General features: G+C 48.7%; 1 protein-coding gene and 1 pseudogene across 1 annotated transcript; one reads left to right on the top strand and one right to left on the bottom strand.

Annotated features, from left to right (window-relative positions):
* Nucleotides 1–9183: 9183 nt before the first annotated feature.
* Nucleotides 9184–12492, bottom strand: LOC125519061 (F-box protein At5g03100-like; annotated as a pseudogene).
* Nucleotides 12493–14170: 1678 nt separating this feature from the next.
* On the top strand, nucleotides 14171–17648 carry LOC125525083 (uncharacterized). Its single transcript, XM_048690110.2, has one exon. The coding sequence runs from the start codon at nucleotides 14408–14410 to the stop codon at nucleotides 17144–17146; it is 2739 nt and encodes a 912-aa protein (XP_048546067.1). The 5' UTR covers nucleotides 14171–14407; the 3' UTR covers nucleotides 17147–17648.
* The last annotated feature ends 1097 nt before the right edge of the window (nucleotides 17649–18745 follow it).

Below are 18745 nucleotides of genomic sequence, written 5' to 3' on the forward strand. Positions count from 1 at the left end.
TTCGTTTTGGTCTATCTCGACGACATTCTGGTTTTCTCCAAGAACAAGGAAGATCATGCCAAGCACTTGCGTTTGGTTCTTGATAAGCTCAGAGAACATCAGTTCTACGCCAAGTTCTCCAAGTGTGAATTTTGGCTCGATGAGGTTCTTTATCTTGGTCATATCATCTCTGCCAAGGGCATTTCCGTGAATCCTGAGAAGGTGTCCGCAATAGTGAATTGGGAACCTCCTCAGAACGTGAAGCAACTCCGCAGTTTTCTCGGTCTCGCAAGCTATTGCCGAAGATTCGTTGAAAACTTTTCCAAGATTGCGAAGCCTCTCTCTAATCTTCTTCAGAAGCACGTCAAGTACGTTTGGTCTCCGGAGTGTGATATTGCTTTCAACGCTTTGAAAGAGAAATTGATCACTGCTCCAGTTCTGACTCCACCTGATGAATCCAAACCGTACGAGGTCTTTTGTGATGCCTCTCTCCAAGGTCTTGGCGCAGTTTTGATGCAACAGAAGAAAGTGGTTGCTTATACATCTCGCCAGTTGAAGCCTAATGAGCAGAACTACCACACTCATGATCTCGAGTTGGCGGCAGTTGCGCATGCTCTTTTGACTTGGAGACATCTTCTATTGGGAAGAAAAGTGGATATTTTCACTGATCACAAGAGTCTCAAGTACATCTTCACTTAGCCTAATCTCAACCTCAGGCAAACTCGATGGGTCGAAATGATTCAAGAGTATAATCCGAGTATTGAGTACACTCCAGGCAAGGCCAATGTGATTGCTGACGCTTTGAGCAGAAAGGCTTACTGCAACAGTCTGATTCTTAAGCCTTATCAACCCGAGATTTGTGAAGCTTTCCGCAAACTTAATCTGCAAGTTGTTCCTCAAGGTTTCCTCGCCAACCTTCAAGTCTCTCCTACCTTAGAAGACCAGATTCGCCAAGCCCAGCTTCTTGATGCTATGGTGAAAAAGGTGAAGATTGGGATTGCCAAGAGTCAGTCCAAGTACAAGTGCTACCGCCTTGATGACAAGGACACTCTCTTCTTCGAGGATCGTATTGTTGTACCCAAAGGTGACCTTCGTAAAGTGATCATGAACGAGGCTCACAATTCTCTCCTCTCCATCCACCCTGGGAGCACGAAGATGTATCAGGACCTCAAGCAAGCTTATTGGTGGACTCGAATGAAGCGCGAGATCGCTCAATTCGTGAATGAATGTGATGTCTGCAGAAGAGTGAAGGCAGAACACCAAAGGCCAGCAGGTCTCCTCCAACCTCTTGCCATTCCAGAATGGAAGTTTGACCACATTGAGATGGACTTCGTGACTGGGTTTCCAAAGTCCAAGCGTGGCAATGATGCTATATTCGTTGTCATCGACAAGCTCACCAAAGTGGCTCATTTTCTGCCTATCAAAGAGTCGATCACCGCAGCTCAATTGGCGGAACTCTATACCTCTCGAATTATCTCTCTGCACGGTATTCCTCAAGTGATATCTTCAGACCGTGGCAGCATCTTTACCTCCAAGTTTTGGGATTCTTTTCAGAAGGCCATGGGCACCAACATCCGCTTCAGCACTGCTTTCCATCCTCAAACAAGCGGTCAAGTCGAGCGTGTCAACCAGATTCTTGAAGATATGCTCAGGGCTTGTGTGATCTCATTCGGCATGAAGTGGGAGGATTGTCTTCCTTATGCTGAATTCTCATACAACAATAGTTTTCAAGCAAGTTCGGGCAAGGCCCCATTTGAAATTCTGTATGGCAGGAAGTGCCGTACACCTCTCAACTGGTCTGAAACCGGTGAACGTCAGCTGCTGGGTAATGACTTAATCACAGAAGCAGAAGAAATGTGCAAAGTCATTCGTGATAACCTCAAAGCAGCCCAATCCCGCCAGAAGAGCTACTATGATAGTAAGCATCGTGATTTGGCTTTCGAGATCGGAGATCATGTTTACCTCCGCGTCTCTCCTATGAAAGGTACTCGTCGCTTCGGTATCAAAGGGAAGCTTGCCCCTAGATACGTGGGACCTTTCAAGATTGTCAGCAAGAGAGGCGACCTCGCCTATCAACTCGGGCTTCCTTCAAACTTTGCAAATGTTCATGACGTGTTCCATGTCGCTCAGCTTCGAAAGTGCTTCAAGACTCCTGACCGCACCGTCAACTTCGAGAACATTGAGCTCCAAGAAGATCTCTCTTATCGTGAGCACCCAGTTGCTATTCTTGAAGAGACTGAACGCAAGACTCGCAACAAGTCAATCAAATTTCTCAAAGTCAAGTGGTCACACCATTCCGACCGTGAAGCTACCTGGGAACGCGAGGATCACCTCCGTTCTGAGTACCCGGAGTTCTTTCAGTCCTAGATCTCGGGACGAGATCTTTTCGTAGTGGTGGAGTGTTGTAACACCCCGGATGTAACTTTCCCTATTTGTACTCCAACTCTTGCCGTTTCCGGCGTTAAGTTATATTTATTTCTCGGGTTTGGGTCTTTGTCTCCGTGTGTTGTTTTCGTTGTCATGCATCTCATATCATGTCATCATGTGCATTGCATTTGCATACATGTTCGTCTCATGCATTCGAGCATTTTCACCGTTGTCCGTTTTGCATTCCGGCGCTTCGTTCTCCTCCGGTGGTCATTTCTAGCTTTCTTTCGTGTGTGGGGATTAAAAATTTCCGGATTGGACCGAGACTTGCCAAGCGGCCTTGGTTTACTACCGGTAGACCGCCTGTCAAGTTTCGTATCATTTGGACTTCGTTTGATACTCCAACGGTTAACCGAGGGACCGAAAAGGCCTCGTGTGTGTTGCAGCCCAACACCCCTCTAATTTGGCCCAAAACCCACCAAACTCTGCTCCATCACCTAGATCTTTCGATTACGATCGCGTGGCCGAAAACCGCACCTCATTTGGACTCTCCTAGCTCCCCCTATGCCTATATATACACCCCTCCGTTTTTGGATCTTCTTCCTTCCCGAAACCCTAAAAAAAAGCTCTCCGCCGCCGCCGGACAACGTCCGCGCGAGCCGGACGTGTCCGTCCCGCTCCCCTCAGCCTACCGCAGCCCGCCACGTGGCGCTTCCGCCGCCAGCCGCCGCCGAGGCCCAGGAGCCCGCGCCCGGCCCTCCGGGCCCAGCCGCCCCGTGCCGCCTCCTCCCTCCTCCCGCGCCGCGCGCCGCCGCACCGCCCCGCCGCGCCCTTGCCGGCCAGCGCCGAAGCACCGCGCCACCTCCGCCGCCTCGTCGCCGGGCCGCCGCCGCCCGTCCCCGGACGCGCCGCTCCTCCTCGCCGCCAAGGCCGGTCGGCCCCGGCCTCGCCTCCCCTCCGTCCGGCTAGGCTCCGGTCGCCACCGTCCATCGTCGCCGGCGAGCTCCGGTGAGGATCCGGTGATCCTCGGGCTCCGCGCGATCCAGATCTGGACCGGAGCTACAGTAAACCCTAACCCTCGTTTGTTTCTTCCAAGTCCCAGAATTTTTGGCTTCATATGCTCTTGTTCGAGGCCGCGTAACTTTGCATCCGTAGCTCCGATTTGGGCATATAGTATATCAAAATGTTCGACTCGACGAGTACATCATTTCATTCCATTGTATCATTTTCATTTGAGCTCATCTTGATGCCTGAAATGCTGTTAGAAGGAGACTTTGTGAGTTAATTGTCAGATCTGCTAGCTCATCTTAGACTTTTGTCATTTTTGCCATAATTATTGTGTGCATGCTATGCCTGTGAGTCCTTCTTATGTTTTGTTATGGATTTTGTCTTCTTTCCAGAGGTGCAACCCATGCATTTTTAGGATGTGTGTGGTGACTTGTGCAAGCTTGCAAAGTGAGGCACCCGGTAAATCTGTTTTTCAGGGACTTAATTGTTTTCACTAAGTCTGGGATTTTTAGTTCATGATGCCATATGTTCAGCTTGTTTCCTAGTGATCCGTGCCTCTTTTGAGGATGATCGGTAAAGGAGTTTTGTTAATCATGTTATGATCTATCCATCCATATCTTTGTTTGCAATTATGGAGCACCCTAGTTTGAGTCAATCGAGCTCTACTTTTGCTTCATGTTGAATTTGGGCAGATCGTCAACTCGTTTGCGATTTTGCCGGCGTTGTTGTAGTTGATCCGTGCATGCTATGCCATTGTTCTTGCCATGTCTAGCTTGTATTTTGTGCCTTCTTAATGGATGTATGCTTTCCTTGCCATGACTTGCACCGTGGTGAGTGCATCGAGCTCGTTTACATGCCTTCGTGAGTTATATTTCAGCATGTCTCAGTTTTCACTAAGTCTGAAAACTGATTGTGTTTTAGTTATGTTCGTGTGCCCGTTATTATATTTTGTGAACCCTTTTGGCCCCAGGTCACTTTGGGTATTTTGTTAAGCTTGTTGAGTAGCTCCATGCCATGTTCTTACTTGTCTTAATAAGGTCCTGTATCATGTTGTTTTGCTGCTCCGAAGAGGGCTTCGTGATCTGAAATTTCAGATAAGTGTTAATTTCACTAAGTCTGAGATCTATTTTGCATTTGCGTTTTTGACATGCTTGTTTCAACCTCATAATGGATGATTTGGCCGTGGCTTAGTGCTAGTCTTTTGTTAAGCATCTTGTGTGCATCCTTGCCATGTATTTTTTTGTCATGTTTGGTGGCTGTAGCATATTCATTGCATTGCATTTAGATGCCTACTTGCTGTAAATCGCAGACCGGTGTCATTTTTGAAACGCTTGCCATTTCCAAACCGTAACTCCGACTCCGATGATCTTTATATCGTTTTCAAGCGATTTCATCTCATCTTTCCAGTGGCACCCTTGGAATTCCAAGTTGGGGCCAGGTTCATGCATTTCCTGTCACATCTTGCATTTTGCATCCCGCATAGCATACCACCTTTGCATCTTATTGTTTGAGCTTGCCCGTGGTTGATTGTATCCTTGTTGCTTGTTTGTCTTGTTTGGGTAGAGCCGGCAGATGAGTTCGCTAACGAGGAGCCCGTTGAGTTTGCTTTTGAGGATCCAGTCAACTCTGACAACTGTGCAGGCAAGATGATCATACCCTCGAAATCACTACTATCTTTGCTATGCTAGTTTGCTCGCTCTTTGCTATGCCAATGCTACGATGCCTACCTTTTGCTTGTCAGCCTCCCAATTGCCATGTCAAACCTCTAACCCACCTTGTCCTAGCAAACCGTTGATTGGCTATGTTACCGCTTTGCTCAGCCCCTCTTATAGCGTTGCTAGTTGCAGGTGAAGATTGGAGGCCGTTCCTTGTTGGAACATTTATTTATTTGTTGGGATATCATTATATTGTCATGTTATCTTAATGCATCTATATACTTGGTAAAGGGTGGAAGGCTCGGCCTCTCGCCTAGTGTTTTGTTCCACTCTTGCCGCCCTAGTTTCCGTCATATCGGTGTTATGTTCCCGGATTTTGCGTTCCTTACGCGGTTGGGTTATAATGGGAACCCCTTGATATTTCGCCTTGATTAAAGCTTGTCCAGCAATGCCCAACCTTGGTTTTACCATTTGCCACCTAGCCTTTTCTTTCCCTTGGGTTCTGCAGACTCAAGGGTCATCTTTATTTTACCCCCCCCCCCCCGGGCCAGTGCTCCTCTGAGTGTTGGTCCACCTGTCAGCTACCGGTGGCCACCAGGGGCAACTCTGGGCTGGCCTACCCGTACCTAGGACAATCTGAGTGTGCCCTGAGAAAGAGATATGTGCAGCTCCTATCGGGATTTGTCGGCACATTCGGGCGGTGTTGCTGGTCTTGTTTTAACCTGTCGAAGTGTCTTGAGTTACCGAGATATCGAGTCTGATCGGAACGTCTTGGAAGGAGGTCTATTCCTTCGTTGACCGTGAGAGCTTGTCATGGGCTAAGTTGGCACTCCCCTGCAGGGATTGAACTTTCGAAAGCCGTGCCCGCGGTTATGGGCAGATGGGAATTTGTTAATGTCCGGTTGTAGATAACTTGAACCTTAATTAATTAAAATGAATCAACTGAGTATGTTACCGTGATGGCCTCTGCTCGGCGGAGTCCGGGAAGTGGACACGGTGTTGGAGTAATGCTTGCGCAGGTTGTTCCTCTAGATTCTCGCTCGCGCTTTGCCTCCTCTTCTCGCTCTCTTTTGCGAATAAGTAGCCACCGTACTTGCTAGTCGCTTGCTGCAGCTCCACTCATGTTTAACCTTGCCATACCTATAAGCTTAAATAGTCTTGATCGCGAGGGTGCGAGATTGCTGAGTCCCTGTGGCTCACAGATACTATAACTCCAGATGCAGGTCCAGGTGATTCCGCTCCAGGTGACGAGTACGAGCTCAAGTGGGAGTTCGACGAAGACTCTCAGCGTTACTACGTGTCTTTTCCTGATGATCAGTAGTGGTGCCTAGTTGGGGTTTGATTCGGGGCCTTGTCGCATGTTGGGTTATCTTTTATTTTGGCGCCGAAGTCGGGCCATGAGTGTTTGGATGATGTAATGTTATTTATGTACTTTGATGTGACGTGGCGAGTGTAAGCCAACTATGTTCTCCCCTTTATTATTCTTATTACATGGGATGTTGTGAAGATTGCCTAACTTGCGACATATGCCTTCAATGCGATTATGTCTCTAAGTCGTGCCTCAACACGTGGGAGCTATAGTCGCATCGAGGGTGTTACAGTCATGGAGGCTCTACATGATGGTTCATAAAGGATTTAATTCCTTCTCGAAGTTTTCATCGAGATTCTTTTCTAAGGAGCTCAAGTATTCTCCATCTTGCAATCCGGAGTGCAATTCTTTCTACCGTATCATTGGCGGTGGTATTATGCCATTCATGATAATTTGAGTTCATGTTTCATAATTCACATGTTGTTAAGAATGAGGTATTTTAAATCCATCATTCTCTTCGTTGGAGTTATCTTGTGTAATGTTTCACCTAAAACCTTCCCTAAGGAATGTTGCTATTGGGGTGCTTATCAATAATCCAAGTTTCCTCCTATTCTCACGATGAAAGATGTTTTCATCTCTCCGTCGCTCTCAAGCAAGCAATTGTTTTCGTTTGTGGCAGGTTTTCACCTCAAGTTTTTGAGATGTTTTCCATAAGCCCTCAACAAGCCTGTTCTTTTCGTTGTTGATTTCCCAACAACTCCGTTCAATCCTTCTTTTTAAGGATGCTCTCTCAAATTCATTTGAGGCAGAACTTGTTGTCTTCTTCTCTGTTCTTTTGCTTCCATTCTTATATTTCTTCCGGAGGCATTGTGATGATGCTCTCTTCACTCATCATCTCGTATTGTGAAGTTCATGTTCTTTCTTTTGCTTATCCATCCAACCGGAGTGTCGTGTTTTCATTCGAGCTCTCTCATCTTATCAAGTTTACCTCCCTTCTCAACCGGAGTGCTGTCTGAAATCTTTCTTACCCCTTGTGCCATTCTTTCAATAGTTCCGGAGGCAGTGTGTTGTTGATTCATCAAGTGTGCTCTCATCTTGTCTAGGTCATGCTCAAATTCTTCCATTTAAGGTAGGAGTGCTGCCCAAATTACATCATTCTTATTCCTTCTCTATCTTGTTTAACCGGGGTGTTGTGTCTATCATTCCTCTTCTAACCGGAGTCTCATCGAAATGCATTCATTTTGCCAAGTTCATATGATTGCCTTCCATTTCCAACCGGAGTGTTGTCGTTATTGATCCTTATCGTTCCTTGTACATCTCGTTTCTACCGGAGTGCTTGCATATACTTCTTGTCCATTGCAACCTTTTTTCTTATGTCTTTCAACCTACAAGGTTTCCGTAATGTTCCTTGTTCCTCTTTTTCTAACGGAGTGTTTTCAACTTTGTTCATCTTCATCGTATTCTTTCTTTAAATTTGTTCAACCTCACAAGGTTCTTTGGATTCACTCAATTGTGAAGAAGCAACTTAGTTTTACCTCTTCTCTTCCTCTTCCGTTTCTCTCCGGTGCCATTCTAGATCTCGGGACGAGATCCTCTCGTAGTGGTGGAGTGTTGTGACGCTCCGAGACCGATGCGCCAGGTGTCTTCCAGTTATTCGCTGTTGTTGTCTTGCCATTTGCTTGCATGTTGCATCTTGCCATGTCATCATGTGCATTGCATCATCATGTTTTCAAAACTTGCATCCATCCGGGTTTCCCCCAGTTTCGTCCGTTGTCCGTTCTGAGCTCAGACACACTTGCACGCGCCCGCGGCACGTCCGAAATAGCATTTTATAAGTGGCCAGAAAATGTTCTCGGAATGGGATGAAAGTTGGCGTGCGGTGTTGTTTTGTTGTCAGTAGGCCGCTTGCCAAGTTTCATCGCGTTCGGAGTCCGTTTGATGCCCCAACGGATAGCTATAGCGGCAGTATAGCCGGTCTTATCGTCGGACGTTTTCGGTCTCCGGAAATCGTGTCGGGCTGCATCTCTTCCCTCTCTCTCAGACCAACCCGCTCTCCATAGTCCACCTAGGCCCATGCCTACCCCTCTTTGCACAGTGCAACGGACCTCCTCGCGCGCGCGTCCGAAAGCTGTCCCGGACTCGACCCGGTTAGTCATCACCGTTGGGTCCGGATCATCCCCAAACGTCTACTATACATCACCGTTTTCTTATTTGGACTCCCTAACTATTTTATTCGTGACTGTCCGATTGCGATCGTAGGGACGTGATAACCTCTACCCTAAATTCCTTTGCAATATAAATAGTGGGCAACCCTAAAACCTAGGATCTGTCCCATCCATCCCGTGTCCGCCGCCGCCACCCACTCAAAATCTCTCGGGATGCATCCCCAATTCCTTTGTCCCATCAATCCATCCAGCCGAAGCACTCCACTCCGCCCCTCGATTTCAGTCAACAGCCAATCCATCGATCCATTGCCTCCCTCGAGCTCCAACGGGACCGCGCCCCTGGATCCCCTGCCCGAACTCCTCCTCGTGCGCCCCCTCCTAGACCCTGCTGCCGGACCCGGACCCGGATGCCCCTGCGACCAAGCTCGCCGGGAAGCCACCAAGCCGCTGCCACCTCCCTCGCTAGTCTCCCGCGCCGGTGAGCTCTGTTTCTGCGTCGCTGCCGTCAAGTTCCATTGGACTGGAGCAGCACCGAACCAGTAGGACTGTGGCCTTCCTCTCCCTCCTCCCCTCTGTTTTCCTCGTGCTCCCCGGCAACGGTCTCTCTCAGATTCTCTCATCTCTCTCGTTTCTCTTCATAGGGATCGACGCCATGGACGCCCATGACCTACCCCGAGTCCACCACCGCCGCCGTTTTGCGTCAGATCCGGCCGAGGACCGCCGGATCTCGCCGCCTCCGCCATGGATCACCCATCCCCAGACCTCCTCCGCGCCGCCTTGCCTGAGCCGCGCCCCGTCCGTTGCGCCTTTCGCCATGTCCCTGCTGCTTCGTCCACGCGATGGAGACGAGCGCTCGCCCGCCTTTGTTGACCGCGCCTCGCTCAAGCGAGCGCCTGGGCTGCCTCCCCTCTAGCGCCCCAAGGCCCAGCGCCACCTCTTTCCTGCAGCCCACAGAGCCAGCCCAGCTGCTATTGGCCCAGCGTGAGCAGTTCCCCGCAGCCCAGTCCGCCTCAGATTCAGCCCATGTCATGTTTTTTCCCGTTCTACGAATTTGTCCTTTATCCAGAGTTTACGGTTTTACAGAAAAACTCCTAGTCTTCATGCATATTTTAACTCACAAACTAAGCATCACATGTAAAAACTTAATATATGAAACTTGCTTAGAATTTTGTGTAGATTAATAATTTGCAACTTTCATCCTTGTTAAAAAATGTTTAAAATGTTGTTTGGTTAAATTTGCTCCTATGCCTTGTTAAAATGCTTTATTTCATAGCTTAATAACCGTAGCTCCAAACCTAACAAACTTTATTTGTAAATGGGGTAGAAAAATGCCTAGTTTAACATGGTGACATTGCTTTGCATGTTTAACAACCCTAAAATTGTGTTTAGGGAAGAACAGCACCAAACCTAAGATGTGCTTATGGGGATTTACCGGGATTGTTGTTCGTTGTTTCCGGCCTCATTTAAACTTGCCTAGATAGGTAGTTTTGTTTTGCTTCACCTCTTGCCATGTTAATCAACATTTAATATTGTTGAGTACATAAACGGAAGAGAACTAAATAAGTCATGTGGTGTTTCGTCTTTATGCAACTCGTTGCATATGGAGCTCCATTTAATTTGTAGGTTTGCTTATGCACTTTGCCATGCCATGCCATGCCTCATTAATCCGGACATGCATCATATTTGGTTGTGCATCATGTCATGCTTATGTGGTGGTTGTTTACTACGGTGTTTGCTTCTTTCCGGTGTTTCTTCTTCGGGTTGGTTCCAATAACGTTGCGTTTGTGAGGATTCGTTCGACTACGTCCGTTTGTCTTCTTCATGGACTCGTTCTTCTTCCTTGCAGGATCTCAGGCAAAATGACCATACCCTCAAAATCACTTCTATCTTTGCTTGTTAGTTGCTCGATCTATTGCTATGCCGTGATACCTACCACTTGCTTTATCATGCCTCCCATATTGCCATGTCAAGCCGCTAACTCACCTTTCCTAGCAAATCGTTGTTTGGCTATGTTACCGCTTTGCTCAGCCCCTCTTATAGCGTTCCTAGCAAACTCCAACGTTGTGGCATTTGAAAGGCCATCAAGTATACGATGATCCACTTCTGTGTCAACGTCATAAGAAACTCATCAGACCGTAGACTAATCGAAGCTGACACTAGAGAAGACAGATCCCAAGTTACTATAGCACCAGAACAACATTCTGGGTCAATGATAGAGAGATGGTTAAGGTTCCTAGCACCAATCAAGAGATCATTGCCAATAACACACTGGATGATATGTAGAACCTTGAGTGAGCTCGATGAAATCCCCTTGTATAGAGAATGCAACTGTCCAGCTCTAGATGTTCGAGCACAGGCCAATCGTAATTCAGCGGCTTATCAAACCAATCATTCAAACGGACATACTGGAGCCTGATTCTTTTGAGGTACTGAGAAGGAAACATTGCTGTACTATCCAAAATGAAGAATCCAGAAATATGAAGGAGACGAACTTTGTGCTTGATGGCATGACGAATCCACACAGACCTCTTCTTACTACTGCCCCCCGTGATGAAGACCCGGACCTCATCCAAGGAAACAGTGCCATCACGCAAGAGCAGTAAGTGGTCCACGAAGTTCTCCAGCTTGTGGTTATCAAGGCAAGCAGTGCCCACATCAGTTTTAACCACGAAGTCTTTGTTGTTGATGTGGATAAATGGTGCAGAGCTCCAGAGATTGCGCCACCTTGGTGAGAGAAGACTTGTGCGGACGACCTCCGGCGTCGGCAGGAAGGACATCACGTGGTGGAGCGGATCGTCGGGCAGGCTGCTGAGCCTGTCGACACCGTTATCGTTGCCTCGCACACTCTTGGAACCACAGGGAATGGATGCAGGTGCCGACATTTTATCAAACAGGATGGCTGCATGAATCAACAAAGGGCAAAGCCAATGCATAAATAATCAAAATCACAGATATACACATTGAAGAAATCCTAGATATACACGATAGATGAGATGGTTCCATACACAAGACGGTATCAATCTTGAAGCAGCTGTACTGGCGATCACACAATGCGACCTTATGTAAAAGGATACAGTCTAGGAAAGGAAAATACATATGCAGCCTCGAGCAAAACTCTGTGGAACATTTCAGCTGTAAATGCCAACATCCTTCTACATTTGTGTCTATGACATTTCTTCCGAGCAAACTTCTAAGCAAAATAAGTCTATACTGGGTTAGCAACCTTTCGTTACTTGAATGGAAATATTGATTCTTGCACTGAAAAAAAAGAGGTAGGGGGAGAATGACTTCAACGCACTAATAGGAATTTTGCTAAGCAGTTATGTTGTCTAAGATACTGAAATAATCCAATAATCACTGCTTCAAATTTTTTTTGTATTCTTAAAAACATTTCACTTTGAATTACAACATTCAATGATTGACGACAGTTAAACATAAGCTCAACAGTAGTAGCAAAAATGGTGGTAGATGCAGAGTATGGTAGTCAGTTTGCAACAAACAGAAATTTTAGCCCACTTCATCTGGCTACAAAAAGGGAAATGTGGTGATCATTATGTTATTTCACATAAATCTGTAAAATAACTTAACAGTTCATGCACTCACTTTAGTCTTTGCAAATAATCTAGAGATTGACCAAATTACGCACAGAGCTAGCAATCTCTAGGTAACACCACTGGCACCGTTCTGCAGATACCCCATCTGACGTGCATACGCACAAGTGATTAGCTACTCCTGCTGACCTCTTAAACTGGTTCGTCCAGAAATAGCTAGGGTTCTTCACTCCGATTTCCGCTGGTAGAAACTGAAGGTGTACTGACCTAACAGTCGGGGAGGTGCTACAGCGGTGGTGGTGCCCGATGACTCGGTCGAGGCGTCGGCGATGCGGCGCAGCGAGCTGGCGATGGGGGCGGCGGCGCGGCGCGGCCGCGAGAAGCAACTGGTGTCTCGCTCTCACTCACTCCATTCGCGTGCTACGGCAATGGGCCGCCTTTCCACTGAGCAACTGGTCAGCGACAATAATTGGGCCCAATATGGTCTGGCCGACGAAGAGCATAATAAAAAATCTAGCCCAATAAGAAAATTTGTGTTAGGGCATCCCCACCCTCAAAAGGTAATATTCAAGACGCTGGAAGGATAATAACAACACCAGAGTTTAAACTAAGTATATGTAATCTCTCTGCTTCAACATAATTAAAGTTTTTGGATTGTCCTGAGTCAAACTTCATTATGTTTGACCAAGTCTATAACAAAATTTATCAACATCTATGAAACCAAATTTTACTTCACTAGATTCATTATGAAATGAATTTTTCTATTATATATATTTGATATCGCAGATATTTACGGATTTTTATATAGACTTGATCAAACTTTAACATTTTGACTTAGAAAATTCCTAGAACTTCAATTATTTTCGAATGGATGGAGTATTAACTTTTTTGTTTTGTTTTTGTGAGAACTACGTATATCCAGCGTGCCATGGTGGAGCTTTTCGTACTAGAAAATTTCTGTAATTGCAGCATCTCTCGTATATCTTGATAGCTCCTGACTAGCGGTGCTCCCCTTGCTGGTAACGCTACAGATTCAACCTTCTTGCATGTTTCACAGTGCGCCTGCAGAGTGCCGAAACGATACCGAAGTTATTGCAGCAAATAAATGGCAACTAGACATACATATCTAGGAGGAGTAAGCATTAGTAACATGTCAAGCTTCAAACTTAGCTCCTTCAGTTTGGGCGACCGGTGCAGAATGCAGAATAGTGGACAAAAGTCAGCAGCCATGCACCAATCACCCAGCACGAGGCTTGTCAAGTTGGGCAAGTTTGCAACCTCTCTCAAATACGAGCTTCGTCTTCAACAAAGACGAGGAAAACTAACAAAATCATCGGTAGAAATTGCTACTACTCGACGGCCTCCGCATGCTACAAGGCGCAATTCTTGGGCGCAACCCACACCTCTATGGAGTGCATGGTTTGAAAAGCATGGGCCCCCTGAAGGTCAATTTTTTTTGCATGGTTAGCCATTCAAAATAGGATTTGGACGTCGGATAGATTGGCCAAACATGGTTGGCCAAATTGCGGTATGTGCCGTTTGTGCTAAATGGAGCAAGAAACAACCTCTCATTTGCTTTACAATTATGAATTGACGATACACATTGAGAGTTTGGAGATTGACGAAGGGAGCGGCTACAACTTATGCACCTTAACACCACAACTTGGCAGTTGGAGTGGTCAATCAAGGAGTGATGGATCAACATGTCCCTTTGCCGTCTATAACCATGCTGGTAAGTCGGGTCATTTAGAGAGAAAGAAATGTTAGGGTCTTCCGCGACAAGTCCACACCTCCGACAATCCTCGTTCAAAACATCAAGACGGAGGCGATGCTGTGGGTCATCGCAGGGGCAAAACGGTTGGGACAAGTTATCAGGGAGGCTGTAGGTCGCCGTCCACGCCGATTTGTTGCTCCGACGCGACGACTGACCCGCGGCTGCAACTCCGACGGAAGGCGTTGCTGAGTGCTGACAAAGCTTGTCCAGGATCACCCAGTGACAGGGCATCTAGTCATCTCGTCCACAAATGTACTATGTCTGACGTGGGAGTTGGGACGCGTTGTTCGTTGGCTCCATCACTCCACACTAATAGTGGTTTGTCCTTCCTTTTCAATCAAAATAAAATAAAATAGTCCACATGTTCGGTCAACGAAGACGGAGAGGGTTGACCGCCAGCATGGGAACTCATCAGGATTCAGGACACGATCAGATGAGATCGGATCATCGGACATCCATCAAAGGATTCAGATCGGAAAGTCAAGCCATTCCACGCCCCATCTCGCAGCAGCAGCAACCACTAGTAACACTGGAGTGAATATGACCTCCTTCCTCCCCGGCTAACCAGCCGTCCAGCTCCGTCTAGGCGTCTACCAAAAATGGCGCCGCCACCACTGAAGAACCCTTGCCAGCCCACTCGCCACCTCATCTTGCTTCTCCTTGCGTCCACCGCCACCTTCTCCGCCGCTGTTTCCACCCGCTCCCACTCCTCCGTCTGCCCCGCTCCCGCACCCGCTCCCGACCGCCACACCGACGCCCTTTCGCTAGCCCGCTCCTTCCAGATATACGACGGCTACTTCTCCGGAGGCGAGGGCAGCCTCTTCTCCCCCGACGATCACCTCCACGGCAGCTACCGCTCGTTTTCCCTCTTCCCCGACCGCGCCGTCCGCACCACCGACCCGGCTCTCGTCCACCTCACCGCCACCCTCACCCTCGCCGGGCCCCGCTTCGGAGAGTACCACCGGCGCCATGGAAACCGCGGTAACTACACCGTCCCCGCGTACATCTCTTTCGTCCTCGACGGTTACTACTCCTCCGCCTCTCTCCAGCTCTGCATGGTCGGGACGGGCACCGAGCCCGCCGCCGACGGATCTGTGAAGCGGTACGCGGACGTCGCCCTCCGCCTCCGCGTCCCCGGTCCTTCCAGCCTCGCCGATCCCTTCGTGAACGGCAGTCTAGATGGCTCCGCCGGCTTCGGGGCCATCCAGCTGCTCGCGTACGCCGAAGGCGACGACTACGAGTACGGCGAGCGCGCCACCTGCAGCCCACCGGTGCAGCCGGCCAGGGGCTCGCCCCGGGAGCTCGACGGCGGCAGCTTCGTGTGCGACGACCTGAAAGAGCGGCTCGTGACCACGTACAGGCTGCAGGATCACCACGGCGGCTCCCCGGCCAAGCTTCCGCGGATGCACGTCAACCGGATGCAGTGCACGCCGGACGGCGCCGTGCGCGCGTACGTGGTGTTCTCCGACGACACCGGGGACGCGGGGCGTCGGTCTGAATTCCTGGTGGACGAGGAGGCGGTCGTGGCCGACGGGCACTGGGACTCGGCCCGGGACATGCTCTGCCTCAGAGCATGCCGGGTGGTGCGCTCCGTGCCGATGCCGTCAACTCTGGCGGTGCGGGAGTGCGGGATCGAGCTGAGCTTCTGGCTCCCGTCCGAGTGGACGATCTTCGAGCGGAGCGTCGTGGCCGGCGCGCTCTGGAACCCGGCTCATGGGAGGACCGGCGGCGTGATGTCGGCCTTCAGCATCCACGACCACAGAAGAAACCTCTCGGACGTGAGGTACACCTACAACGACACGATGCTCGACGTGGCCAAGGAGCATGACCTGAAGATCAACAAGGAGAAGATCAGAGGATCGTTCCCGGTCCCGGGCAACTCTGCTTACCATGACTTCAAGCTCCATTTCTTCGTGGCAAACAGCCCGAGGCGGGGCGAGGCTCACCCGGTCGCCATTGGTTCGGTGATGGTAAACGAGGATGGGTGGTCCGCCGACGATTCCCTCCCCGGATCTGCGGCGGGTGACACGGAGCACGATCTGCTGAGAATCAGCTACGATATACACTGGTATGCTCCACCGGACAACGAGTGGCTGCGCCCAACCAAGAATGTGTCCTACTCCCATAGGCCAGAGGAAGAACGGCGAATCTCGACCTCGGCAGAGGGTGTGTATGATCCCAGGAGGGGCATCCTGAGCATGGCCGGCTGTCAACGGCGCAACGGCTCGACGGACTGCCGGATACTGATCACCGTGCAGCTTGCCTCCCTCGAGGGGCTCGGGGGCGGCGGAGCGATCAGCAGCCTCAGGGACAGGTCCGACCGTCTCTTCTTCGAGACGATGAACATCACCTTGTACGGGATGTACACGGAGCAAGTGTCCGAGGCGGTGTCGAGGATGGACCTGGAGAGCGTCGCGCTCGTAGCCTCCACGACGCTGTCGTGCGTCTTCGCCGCCCTGCAGATCCTCCACGCCAGGAAGAGCCCCGGGGCGGCCGCGGCGACGTCGATCACCATGCTCGCCGTCCTCGCCCTGGGGCACCTCGCCCCTCTGGCGCTCAGCTTCGAGGTCATCTTCATGAGCAGGAGGAGCCAGTACTCTCTTGGCTCGACGAGCGGGTGGCTCGAGCTGAACCAGGTGATGATGAGTGTGCCTGCGCTGGTCGTCTTCGTGCTGCATCTCCGCCTTCTTCAGCTGGCGCTGGTCGGCCGGCTGAGACCGGCCGCCGGTCGGAGCGAACCCGCGACGACGTCCGTCTCGGAGAGGGCCGTGTTCAAGGTATGCCTGCCGCTGTACCTGCTCGGAGGAGTCATCACCGCGACCGTCCACGCGATCAGTGTCCGCGGCGGCTCGCCGGCCGGTAGCGTCGGTGGAGAGGCGGCCACGCTCCGGGACGGCATCGTGTCGTACGCGGGGCTGATGCTGGACGGCTTCCTGCTCCCTCAGGTCATCCTGAACGCGTCCTTGTCGGGCTCCAGAGTCCGAGCGATTTCGCCGTGGTTTTACATGGGCGGCACCATGATCCGGGTGGCGCCTCACGTGTATGATGTGGTCAGGAGGCAGGTCTACGTGCCGAGCATGAGCCCCTCTGACATCTACGCGAGTCCTCGCGGCGACCTCTTTGGTGTCGCGTGGGATGTGGTTGTATTGTGCGGAGCAGCGTTGCTGGCGGCGCTCTTGTTCTTCCAGCAACGGCTTGGAGCCGGCGCCTTGTCGCTTCCTTGGCCGAAAATCCTACACTTACGGAAAGAGTGCTACATGCTGATTTCACGGGGAGATGTGTCCTCCTATCCACCACGAATTTACTCCTCCTTGATTTTAGCTGGCCCCACCCCTTGATTCTAACTGGGTCATGTCAGTCCGTAACTCCCCTTCCGTGACAAATCGCCTGTAGATGTAGCAAAGCTCTTTCCTTGGCAGAGGAGGAGATCAAGTGGGTATGAGATGGTCGAACAATGCTACACTTACGGATAGGAATTACAGACTGAAGCTTACGGGATGAAGTGGCAACACTTAATTAGGGATTATAGGGGCCCACCCCCTGCAATTCAGGGGAAGAGATTAACAAGCAGCGGGCACGTTTGTCTGTAAGTAAATTTCCGTAGCTCCTGTCCGTTGTGGCAATTTTGTGAGATGGTCTCCCGCATGTAACTTAAGTAGTACTCCCTCCCTTTCTTTTTAGTCTGCATATAAGGTTTGATCAAAGTAAAGCTTTGTAGAGTTTGACTAACTTTATATTAAAAAATATAAACATTCACAATATGAAATCAATATTATCAGATGCACCATGAAACGTATGTTCATACTATATAGTTTTAGTATTGTAGATGTTCATATTTTATTATTTAAATTTGGTCAAACTTTGTGCAATTTGACTTTGACCAAATCTTATATGCGGAGCAAAAAGAAACGGAGGGAGTATATGTGTTTGGTTTGTGGTGGATTGGGTAACTATGTACCACTCCGCCCCAAAAATGTAAGATCATGTTTAACTCTATGATAATATGAAAAATGATATAATAGTGTGATCTTACATTTTAGGATGGAGAGAGTATGTGCCATCTTACTTTGAGGGGAAATTTGATATTGTTTGCCCCAACTTACTTTGGACCGGCCACTCTTTGTCAATGTTTTTTTTTGGCCACTACTTACACTGAAATTTGGAGAATTTGCCCTTTTCACTTGAACACAATACTTTCAATTGGTTTTTGTGATATATGCACAAAACAAATTAGTATAATACCCCTTCGTGCCTTTTTGCTAATTCACATCTTGATGCGACATAGCTATGTCACAACTAAGTCCTACGCCACACGATTAAAGGTGTTATAATATTTGTGCAATTTTGATCGTAGCACTCGTACTGGTTTTCTCGTACGTTGATTGTCTTGCGGTGGACTGTGTTGTGTTTCGTGTTCCTTTTTGTCTGGGCTTTTTTTTCATATGGGTTGTACGTTCAATTGCAAGAGTCGGGGCTAACTCTTTGTTTAAATGTTTTTCACATCCATTTTGTGATGTCTCTTCTCACTCTTTCTATTTCTTTATTTGTCAGGTTTTTTTTCCTATTTATTTCTATTTTATTGTTTTTTATTTTAGTTTTTTTTAATTTCTTTATTTTAAATTTATGAATTCTTTTAAAATCATGATTTTTTTGCTGATGTCAGTTGCTTGTCCATCATCAAACACGGAAATGTAAATATCACTTCTGTCATACAACTACATGTCATCAACAAGACTGAAGGTGCTCATTTTGCCTCGCATGGGGCAATTTTTTGGTCATTTTGGTTTGTATGATTCTATTTTCTTTGTCTGTCCTTTGTGGCTTGCAACTGGACTTAATGGACGTAATGGAACCTGACCATAATTCTGCACGCCATGCGTAATACCATGAATGTATTAAATCAATATGCAACTAGATTTATTTTTTCAATTGCAAGC

The sequence above is a fragment of the Triticum urartu genome, chromosome 7A (assembly GCF_056163025.1).
Source record: "Triticum urartu cultivar PI428250 chromosome 7A, HENAU_Tu73, whole genome shotgun sequence".
Classification (NCBI taxonomy): domain Eukaryota; kingdom Viridiplantae; phylum Streptophyta; class Magnoliopsida; order Poales; family Poaceae; genus Triticum; species Triticum urartu.

Coding starts and splice junctions, on each gene's coding strand:
- LOC125525083 (XM_048690110.2), top strand. CDS start 14,408: ATGGCGCCGCCACCACTGAAGAACCCTTGCCAGCCCACTCGCCACCTC.